The 12,077-nt window shown below is 43.8% G+C and overlaps 1 protein-coding gene across 1 annotated transcript; it reads right to left on the bottom strand.

The window, feature by feature from the left end:
• Window positions 1-766: 766 nt before the first annotated feature.
• LOC125525440 (glycine-rich cell wall structural protein 1.0-like) lies at window positions 767-1,559 on the bottom strand. The gene has a single exon (XM_048690449.1). The coding sequence runs from the start codon at window positions 1,505-1,507 to the stop codon at window positions 941-943; it is 567 nt and encodes a 188-aa protein (XP_048546406.1). The 5' UTR covers window positions 1,508-1,559; the 3' UTR covers window positions 767-940.
• Between the last annotated feature and the right edge of the window lie 10,518 nt (window positions 1,560-12,077).

Raw genomic sequence — 12,077 nt, 5'->3', positions numbered from 1 at the left:
CTTTATGGAGTAAACCTACAAAGATATAGCTGGTAGTGAATAATTTGTATTTGTATGTGTGACGTGTACAACCTAGCCCAAGCAAGGGAGCAAAGAAAACATCACACGAAGAAATGCAATGATTGATTCAGAGGCCTTTCCTTCTCAACCCGCACACGAAACAAATTTTTTTCTACGCTTTTGCTAACTACTTACTCCCTCTGCCCCGAAATATTACGGCCTCATATTCTTCGTTTAGCTGTATACTATACGGAAATCCAATTCAGCTCTTGGAAGCATATGCTCCTGCCCATCAATTTTTTTTCCAAATGTATTTTTTTTTGAAAAGAATAGATGTGACCATTGTCACACCAAAACGCTACCTACAAATTTTTAGGAGGATAGCCCAAGTATTTTGATCTGTGCAAAAAACACAAGTCGAACGACAAATGTTACCTCCAAATGTTACATTTATTTTGCTTTTTTTTACCGACGAAGCACCGTCATTCTATTTCACACGAAAATTGACAAGCACACTTGTTACACTAACAAGAACATCTACGAATAAATTCAGAATTTTTTAATTTTATTTACTATTTATTTTAAATTCACTGTTCATTAGGGAGCATATGCACCCAAGAGCCAAAACGGCCTTCTACCCAACTAGAGCAAGGGGCTTGGTTTCCAGCATTCCAGGTATTTAACCGTTTTCTGAAACACTTCATTTGTCGGTCTGATATATAGAGACAAGAAACATGAATTGAAATTCCGAGGTAGCGAAGAGTAATAACACAAGTTGATGGGGCCCATTATTGATTCATCCATACTACTAGTATACATGAAAAAGCATACAAGAACTTAAACGCCGCAAACTAACGGGGCCACAAGGTGCAAACAGAAAGAAAAAAAAACATGAAAGTCTGGGCTCCATCTTCAGATCTATCACATAGACAAAGATAACTTAAGGGTATGCACCAGCATTACCGCTGCCACCTCCTGTGCCGCCACCGCCGCCGCCGTTCTGACCAGTTCCTGTGCCTCCACCGTTACCATTAGCATTGGCATTCGCATATGGGTACCAGCCACCACTTGCCGCGCTAGAGCCAGAACCAGCACCACCACCGGCTCCGTAACCGCTGGAACCAGGGCCCGCTGCCTGTCCGCCGCCGCTGCCGGCACCATTACCGCCTGCATAAGAATCACCACCATAGGTATATCTTCCGTCGCTCGTATAGCTAGAGCTTGAGCCGTCGCCGGACCCAGCGCCATGTCCGGTGCCGCCATCCTGCGACGCACCACCCCCGCTACCGCCCCCTCCCGCATTTGCATGGGCTCCACTACTACCACTGTAGGCATTCCCATTGCCACTCCCAGTCCCTCCACCGCTACCGTTCACAGTGCCACCACCATTCCCCACTCCCGAGCCTGTCCCCGTGGAGCTGGCGTATCTAACTACCCTAGTGGCGCTGGCTAACCCAATGCTCAGCAGCACAACCAAGCTAAGTGACACAAGCTTAATGGCAGCCATTGTGAGAGTGTAGCCAAGTGCTAGATGAGATCGGCTGATGGTAGACCATGGAAATGAATGGGTATATATAGCATTGAGGTGATCTTGCAAATGTATGTTCGAGCATCTACTTGACCTAGTGGGTTCTTTCTTATGTCAAGCGGATCGGCTCCGATCACGCTAATCTTGTTTGACCGAGTAGGCGACGACTTGGCAGCTGAAAGTAAACTGGTTAATGTCCATTGTATGCCAGCAACTTCCTGCACCTTTGCTTCCTTCTAGGGTTATCCCATATCCATAGTGGCATAGTGGGAGTAAACTTACATGCATGGTTATCACTGAAACATCGTGCCATGCATATATTGACTTAAAAAACCATGTCAGATTTGACTTGAGTTAATGGATAGTTCATGTTGTGCAAAGTTAATTGGAGGGGAGCTTCCTAGAACGAGTAGCCGATCTGCAGTATCAGGCTAATCAATGAAACGATCTCCTGCAAGTTTCATCTGCAGCTAGAGAGCATGTGAATGAAGTTAATTAATCACGGATTAATCCGTTTATCTATCCAAGTAACTATGCCTATACAGTACGATAAGAGTACAGAAATCCGTACCATTGTAGGAGTAGATATATGCCGTTACGTGATATGACAAAGAGACTGGACTTTCAGCTCCCGGGTGCAGGGGCACCCTCATGAACAGTAAATGCAAAACAATATGAAAAACAAATCAAAAAAATCTGAAACTTTGGGGGATCAAATATGATCAAACATTCAACGTTCATGCAAAGTTTTAGCATCAAAAAACATTTGTGGATCCCTCACAAAAAAAAACACAAAATCAGTGTTCAAAGTTATGTGTAGTTTTGAGCAGTAGTTTTGTTTTTTTGATGAGGGCTCCTCGAGTGTTATTTCTGGCTGAAAATTTGCAAAAACATCAAAAGTTTTATCATATTTGATCCCCCAAAATTTCAGATTTTTTTGATTTTCTTTTCATATTGTTTGAAGTTACTGTTCATGAGGGTGCCCCTGCACCCGGGAGCTGTCACACCTTTCCCTATGACAAAACTTGGGATAAGGAAAATGTTGGACAAATTAGCGATTTTCCAATTAATTTAATCCATAATAAATAATAATGATTGCAATATTATATTAAACTAGAAAAAGGGCCCGTGCATTGCAACGGAAGAAAAAAAATCATAATCTCCAATGGCCATGATCACATTTTGCTACATCATCGAGATACACTAACACTCTCAATTTCGTGAAATCATGAACTTTTTTTAAATTAATGAACATATTTGAAATCGTGAACATTTTTAAAATTCATGAACACATTTAAAATTTTTCAAACATTTTCTAAAATCAAGAACATTTTTTGAATTCATGAACATCTAATACTATTTGCAAACATTTTCTAAAATTTGTGGACATTTTTTTAACAATTTTCTTAAATCAGCGAACATTTCTAAAATGGACAAACATATTTTTGGAAATTTGTGGAACAATTTTTGATTTAATAAACATTTTTTAAAATGCATGATCAGTTTTTGAATCGGCGAACATTTTATGAATGAATAAAATATTTTGTAAGTCACGATTTTTTTTAATTTATAGCATATTTTTCAATTCATGAACATTTTTTGAATTGGCGAAATCTTGTTCAATTTCATGAACATTTTTTAATACGCAGACTTTTAAAAAAATCATGAACATTTTTCGATCTCTCAAACATTTGTTTTCAAAATTTTGAATTTTTTTCGAATAAGAAAACAGTCTTTATCACAAACATTTTTTGAATCCACTAAAATTTTATGATTTATTAAATATTTTATTTAAAAATTCTCTTTTTTCAGTTTTCGGAACTTTTTTGAACTCCCAAATTGTTTAAAGTATAAAAAATAAAAAAGGAAAATAAAAATAAAAAATAAAAATGAAATTTAAAAAACAGGCCGCCCGGACTTGGGCCGACCCAAATGGGGGATGCGTCTTCTTGCAGCGCGCAAAGCGCAGTATATGAGGTCCCTACTTTTATTTTAAGAAAGGAGGTCCCTACTGCATGGGCCGGCCCAGGCTGGGAATTTCCCCGTATGAAACATTTTTTATCACTTATAGGTGGCATTGATGGGTAGTATTTTACAAGTTTAGGGGCAATTACCGTGACGTATCGCAAGAAACAATAGCCACTTTATTATTAGGTATGGATTCATACGGATAGCTTACCAGGTGAGAACGTACTACTCATAGAGCAGGTTCATCCATGTAAACAACTAGTACGACTAACACAAGAATAAACATCAGAGGGCTTAAGAGATCATACCTAACAGTTGGCCACACTACTAGGAGAAAGCTTATAGATAAAATCTTAGCATTAACGCGGGCTAATTTAGGAACGCCACTCCTACTTAGTAGTAGCGCAGGGCAACAACCGGCAATAATAGTGCTACTAGTACTAGTACTTAGCAGTAGCGCTACTTCTACTCATAGAGCGGATTCATCCAGGTTAAAACCACCACTACAGCGACAACATCCTCGATAGCCTTCTTCTTGGCGGCCTCGAAGTTTTCACCCATGTCGAAGCCGGGAATGTCAAGGATGTAGTCGAAGTAGAGAACATATACGAACATTAGCGACCAGTCGCGCCTGAGACGCTCCCCAAAGATCTAATCACCCTTTCCCCGCTGCAGGGTCGCAAAAGGCAGAGTCTCGAAGGTGTGCTCCCTCGTACAACTGTGTAGGCAGAAGCATCAACAATGAGCGTCGGACATCAATGGGTTGTGCACAAGGAGGTATAACAGATGTGATATGATCTGCGTGACGACTAGGGTTGCCGACCCACTAATATATAAGAGGTCGGGGTAGGGAGACGTGGGGTTAGGCTCACACCCGAATCGGTAACAACCCCGTGATCCGATGTCTCGGATTCGTAGCGTATCTGACAATGACTTGCAATTAATTGCCAAATTAATTATACGTTCCAGAATGGCAAAAATAAGCGCACACATGACATAGTATGAGGTATGAGCTGAGCCCATTCACGAAACACGACGTCTGTGGGGTGAGGCAGGCGGAGGAGGATCACACAGGAGCCACTCCTCTTCTCAAGCTCTAATAACATGTGGAATAGAATCCCATATAAAGGGGCTCAACTCTCATCCACTCATGAGCTGGTACTAAACTTCCAACCACCATGTCATGACACTCCACATGGACCTTTGAAATTCTATGGAATTATTATTTATATTTTTGATAAAGGGTGGATTTTATTGACTCAAAAATGAAGCATCAAGAGGATACAAACACAATCAGCACACACCTGTCCTTTGCATAGTTAGGACACACACAACAACACCAACACACGCACATAAAAACACGCTGGCAAATAGCAAATTCACATAAGATCAAAGTTATGTGTAAGCGAGGAAATAAGAGAAAAACAAAGCGATCAGATCTGATATTAGCAAACTATAACTGCACCGACCTTCTGATGACACCACACGGACGACGAGGCTCTTCAACAACAACGCCTTCAGGAAGGGGGCGCCACCATCACCAGATCCAACAACCCAAGGCGATAATCTAGGTTTTCACGCTGAAAAGTTAGACCAAGCATTGAGAGCAATTCTTTGAACAAGGTAACGACATAAAACATGGTCATTGACTAGTATACCCAACTTGAGCCAGACCTAGGCTTTCACCCCGGAGCTCGAGATCGGGTTCTCAAGTAGCATCACCACCTTAGTCACTCATTGTGTTATTGTCACCACTTTTCATTGATCCCAACAACTACATGTGACACATCATTGCCACTTTACAACCACCCCTCCGCGTCAAGACTTCGTCCATAGCTTGCATCTCACCACCAAAGTCATCCACCAGATCTACAGGGATGAAACTCTCACAAAGACCTTTCAATGGTGATTGCAATCTTTGAAGGAAATATGCCATAGAGGCAATAATAAAGTTGTTGTATTATATTTCCTTATTCATGATAAAGGTTTATTATTCATGCTAGAATTGTATTGATTGGAAACCTAAATACATGTGCGAATACATAAACAAATACCATGTCCCTAGTAAGCCTCTACTAGACTAGCTCGTTGATCAAAGATGGCTAAGGTTTCCTGACCATAGACATGTGTTGTCATTTGATAACGGGATCACATCATTAGGAGAATGATGTGATGGACAAGATCCATCCGTTAGCTTGGCGTAATGATCATTCAGTTTTATTGCTATTGCTTTCTTCATGTCAAATACATATTTCTTCGACTATGAGATTATGCAACTCTCCCAGATACCGAAGGAATGCCTTGTGTGCTATCAAACGTCACAACATAACTGGGTGATTATAAAGATGCTCTATAGGTATCTCCGAATGTGTTTGTTGAGTTGGCATAGATCGAGATTAGGATTTGTCACTCCGAGTATCAGAGATGTATCTCTGGACCCTCTCAGTAATATACATCATAAGCTTGCAAGCAAACAACTAAGGAGTTAGTCACGAGGTGATGTATTACGGAACGAGTAAAGAGACTTGCCGGTAACAAGATTGAACTAGGTATAGAGATACCGATGATCGAATCTCGGGCAAGTAACATTCCGATGGACAAAGGGAATTGCGTATGTTGTCATAACGGTTCGACCGATAAAGATCTTCGTAGAATATGTAGGAGCCAATATGGGCATCCAGGTTCCGCTATTGCTTATTGACCGGAGAAGTATCTCGGTCATGTCTACATAGTTCTCGAACCCGTATGGTCCGCACGCTTAACGTTCGATGACGATATAGTATTATATGAGTTATGTGATTTGGTGACCGAATGTTGTTCGGAATCCTAATGAGATCATATACATGATGACGAGTCTCGAAATGGTCGAGAGGTAAATATTGATATATAGGACGATGGTATTCGGACACCGGAAGTGTTTCTAGGGGTACCAGATACTTATCAGGTCACCAGAGGGGGTTCCGGGCACCCCCGGCAAAAGATATGGGCCTTATGGGCCAAGAGGGGAAACTCACCAACCACAAGGAGCTGGTGCTCCCCCCATATGGGCCGGCCTAAGGAGGAGAAGGAAAGGGGAGAAGGGAAAGGAAAGTGTGGATTAGGATTCCCACTTCCTTCCTCTCCCCCCTCTTTCCTTCCCCCTCGGTTATATATGGCAGGGGGGCGCGGCTTGGGAGAGACTCCAAGTAGGATTCCTCCTACTTGGGTGCGTCCTATGGCTGCTCTTCCCTCCCTCCCACCTATATATATATGTGGGAAGCGGGCGCCTAGCACACACCAGAAAATTGCCTAGTCGTGTGTGGCGCCCCCTTCACCGTTTACACTGCCGGTCATATTTTCGTAGTGCTTAGGTGAAGCCCTGCGGAGATCACTTCACCATCACCGTCATCATGCCGTCGTGCTGACGGAACTCATCTACTACCTCGACGTCTTGCTGGATCAAGAAGGCGAAGGACGTCACCGAGCTGAACGAGTGCAGAATGCGGAGGTGTCGTGCGTTCGATACTTGATCGGTTGAAGTGTGAAGAAGTTCGACTACATCAACCGTGTTAACGCTTCCGCTTACGGTCTATGAAGGTACATAGACACACTCTCCCCCTTATTGCTATGCATCTCTATGAATAGATCATTGCGTGTGCGTATAATTTTCTTTTTGTTTTTCCATGCAACGATTCCCAACAATCTGTAGCGAGACCAATGCCACAAGCCGAGGTGATCATGAAATGTCACACATAGATGCTATCACGGCCGACCTCGCCACTGCTGTCCCGAGAATTGGTCTGATTGCCGTCAAGGAGCCCAGACGCCACTTAACGTAGACTAGAGGTCACCAAGAACGGGCGCAAGGGGAAGAAACGAGTAGAGGACAACACCGTCGGAACTGATGTGTCACCGCCCCAGAACCGATCCCCCATGGCACAATCAGAAACCAGAAGGCAGATCCACCACGATGGAGCCCTTAGCCACCAAACGCCACCGTGCTCAACCAGGAACACCACCTAGCCATGCAACCAGGCCATGGCCGCTGCCCACCAAGACTCGTTGTGCCCCACAAAGTCACCTCGAGCATGTTGCACTCTGAGCAGATGGTCCTCGCCATCGTTCGCCGCTTTTGGCTTTGCCTGGCAGCCTCCTCTTCTGGCGGCGAGGGGCCTGGATGGTGAGAGGAGACCGGCGGCTGTAGATCAGGAACCGCCCATGTCGCCATAGAGCGAACGACACGGGCATTTGGATACACCTCACAACTATGGATGGAAAATATTATTTATATGTGCCTAAAGCCCACCTATATTTTTAAAAAAAATTACACAAAGGTGCAATTCAAAGTTTATAAGATGGCTGAGAGCAGTCAGAGTAAAAATCCGACGACTGAGACCAAATCAGCCCCAAATTCGACAACGGCACAAAGAATCTTTGATCAGATGGTCGAGTGTCACTGAGCTCTACCATGCCTCTATATCTTTTTAGAACATAGTACAGACACAAGCACTTATATATATACACATACACTCAGGCTGATAAGCGTGAACACACACGCACACCCTATCCCTATAAGCACCTCCGAAAAACTGAGTCGATATATCATCTTGAGATTGACAAAGACACCACAAGCGCCTCGTAGTCAATGAGAACATTTCCTCCCACTTAATGTGCATCGCCATAAATCCTGAAATAAATCCAAGAATATGTGAGCATAAGGATTTGAATCCTGGTGGACTGGGGATACCACAGTCATCCTAAACATCCAAGCACAGATTGGTTCGCGGTTTCGGATACTATACCACCGAAAACTCCAAGGGGCTTACTTTTAGTATATTTCATGAACTGATGTCGCATCGTCTTCGTCGACTCCGGCGAGCCCTCATGGACGCTATCTCCACGGGTGGACCTTGACAAGCCATACAAGCTTGCCGTCCGGTGCTGGTTGAAGGGCGCTAACGTGCTCGTACTGCACCGTGTGGTCTCCGTTGACCTCGCCACCGAGCTGCTTCGCGCTGGCGGCGCTGAGGTGGCATTGCTGCATGGCAGTTGGAGGGGAGTTGGTCGATGGTCGGGCGGGAGGGGCACCACGGGAGCTTGGGACAACAGCGACGGAAACAACAAGGGCCGGCTCCAGCCGTCCGCCGTTGACGTCCAGCACCCTTTGGCAGAGAGAGAGAGGGAGCGAGAGGTCTTTAATAAAAAAAATCTGGAGTGCCCAATCAACAGTCCAATAAGCATTGACTGCGGTCAAAACCACTTGACCAACTCAAAACCAAGATGAGAGTTGAGTTTTGGACCTTGGGGTTAGTTTGGGATGTATTTCGGTCGATTTCGTAGTTCAGGATTGTAAATTAAACCGAGTGGTTAGTTCAAGGTTGAAATGTGGACCTTTCTCTTTTTCTGCAGGGCTGAAAACTGCATCGCAGGTGCAAGCCAGATGTGAGCCAATCATCCAAACATGCCCTAAGGTAAACTCGAACATGTGACTGCAAACGGATGTCCGGTTTGTCCGCAAAACAGACGCTCGCATCTGGTATCGGTTGTCCAGCCATCGCTGCGCCCAACCGGCCACCGAACCTAAAACATTTGTCCGCTTTTGGACTTAAATATTTTAAAAACAATGAAAATAAACATAAATAGTAAAATGATATATATATATATATATATATATATATACTATTAAACGTCCACACGCCGAGCATGAAATAAACATAATAAAAAGAAAAAAAGAAACCCTAAATCTGCCAGTCGGTGGTCGCCGTGTTGCCCGTCGCGCGTTGTCTTAACTCGTCGCCGTCCTCATCGACGAAGGTGAGGTCGATGTAGGGCGGTGACTGCCAAAAATGATAGGCGGCCCTTGTGGTGGTTGCCAAAGTGGGGTGGGTGGTGCATGCTCTGGCTGTGGCGGGGCCGGTGGTGACTAGGGCTCGGCGTCCATCCACAACGACGGCGGTGCACTGTATGGCACTGTAGATGTCCGACCAACGCTGGGTTCCAGGTCACGTTGGGAGGCTCCTCCACCGCCCAAGAATATCACATAACTAGGCCGATGCTGGTTTTTTTGCTGAAGCGACTAGTATTGACTGTATTGACTTCCTCGTCAATGCCTTCATCCCACTGTCATCACCCCTTCCTCGCTGGAGTCGTGCACAACTTGTTGTAGTTGACAGTCGGAAAGTTGTCGTGCTAAGGCCCCGTAGGACCAGCGCACCAGAACAGCAACCGCTGCTGATGAAGAATAACATAGATCAAAAGGATCGAACCTGAAGACACACGAACATAGACGAACCACAACCAGATTCGAGCAAATCCATCGATGATAGATCCATCGAAGACACACCTCCACACACCCACCAACGATACTAGACGCACCACCGGAACGGGGACTAGGCGGGGAGACCTTTATTCCATCTTCAGGGAGCCGCCGCCGTCTCGTCTTCCTGAGTAGGACACAAACCCTAACAAATCTCAAAGAAACGACTAACAATGCAGAATGGCCGGTGTAGGATCCACCCGTACATCACGGAAACGCTCAAAATGACTTTCCCACCCATCCCCTCCTTATCCACTTCGGCTGTTGTATTGGTGCTGGGCTGGCCAAAGGCCTCAATGGCCAAGCCCAAGCCGCCTCAACCACATGTTGATAATCCACAAGTATAGGGGATCGTAATAGTTTTTGAGGGTAGAGTATTCAACCCAAATTTATTGATTCGACACAAGGGGAGTCAAAATATTCTCAAGTATTAGCATCTGAGTTGCCAATGCAACCACACCTGAAAGACTTAATATCTGCAGCAAAGTATTTAGTAGCAAAGTAGTATGGAATAACGTTAACGATGGCAAAAGTAAAAGTAGCAGTTTTGTAGCAATTGTAACAGTGGTAAAGGAAAAGTAACTTAGCAAAGGTCAATATGTGAAAAGCTCGTAGGAAATGGATCAATGATGGATAATTATGTCGGATGGTATTCATCATGCAACAGTTATAACATAGGGTAACACAGAACTAGCTCCAATTCATCAATGTAATGTAAGCATGTATTCCAAATATAGTCATACGCGCTTATGAAAAAGAACTTGCATGACATCTTTGTCCTACCCTCCCGTGGAAGCGAGGTCCTAATGGAAAACTAAGGGATATTAAGGCCTCCTTTTAATAGAGAACCGGACCAAAGCATTAGCATTTAGTGAATACATGAACTCCTCAAACTACGGTCATCACCGAGAAGTGTCCCAACTATTGTCACTCTGGGGTTGCCAGATCATAACACGCAGTAGGTGACTATAACTTGCAAGATAGGATCAAGAACACAAATATATTCATGTAAACATAATAGGTTCAGATCTGAAATCATGGCACTCGGGCCCTAGTGACAAGCATTAAGCATAACAAAGTCATAGCAACATCAATCTTAGAACATAGTGGATACTAGGGACCAAACCCTAACAAAACTAACACGATTACATGATAAATCTCATCCAACCCATCACCGTCAAGCAAGCCTAGGATGGAATTACTCATGCACGGCGGTGAGCATCATGAAATTGGTGATGGAGGATGGTCGATGATGACGATGGCGGCGATTTCCCCTCTCCGGAGCCCAAAACGAACTCCAGATCTGCCCTCCCGAGGAAGAATGGGAGGTGGTGGCGGCTCCATATCTTAAAACGCGATGAATCCTTCTCTTTGATTTATTTCTTCCGGAACGTGAATATATGGAGTTCGAGTTGAGGTCGGTGGAGCTCCGTGGGACCCACAAGCCAGGGGGCGCGCCTAGGGGGGTAGGGCATGCCCCCACCCTTGTGGACAGGTGGTGGGTCCGCCTTGGTTGATTCTTTCGCCAATATTTTTTAGATATTCCAAAAATATTCTCCGTGAAGTTTCAGGTCATTTCGAGAATTTTTATTTCTGCACAAAAATAACACTATGGCAATTCTGCTGAAAACAACGTCAGTCGGGGTTAGTTCCATTCAAATCATGCAAATTAGAGTCCAAAACAATGGCAAAAGAGTTTGGAAAAGTAGATACGATGGAGACGTATCAACTCCAGCAAGCTTAACCCATTGCTTGTCCTCAAGTAATTCAGTTGACATACTGAAAGTGATAAAGAAAAACTTTTACAAACTCTGTTTGATCTTGTTGCTACAAATATGGAAAGCCAACATTCAAGTTTTCATCTAAGATTATGAACTAACCATATTCACAATAACATTTAGTTCTCACATTTACTCATATCAATGGCATAATCAACTAGCGAGTAATAATAATAAATCTCGGATGACAACACTTTTCCAAAACAATCATGATATGATATAACATAATGGTATCTCGCTAGCCCTTTCTGAGACCGCAAAACATAAATGAAGAGCACCCGTGAAGATCAAGGACTGACTAGACATTGTAATTCATGGTAAAAGAGATCCAGTCACAGTCATACTTAATATCAATTAATAGCAATGCATACAAATGATAGTAGTGCTCTCTCACAGGTGCTTTTTATAAGAGGATGATGACTCAACAATAAAAGTCAATATATAGGCCCTTCACAGAGGGAAGCAGAGATTTGCAGAGGTGCCAGAGCTCGAGTTTTTGAAATAGAGA

The sequence above is a fragment of the Triticum urartu genome, chromosome 7 (assembly GCF_003073215.2).
Source record: "Triticum urartu cultivar G1812 chromosome 7, Tu2.1, whole genome shotgun sequence".
NCBI classification, from domain to species: domain Eukaryota; kingdom Viridiplantae; phylum Streptophyta; class Magnoliopsida; order Poales; family Poaceae; genus Triticum; species Triticum urartu.
The sequence above is the reverse complement of the archived record's forward strand: the minus strand, read 5'-3'. Positions and strand labels throughout refer to the sequence as shown.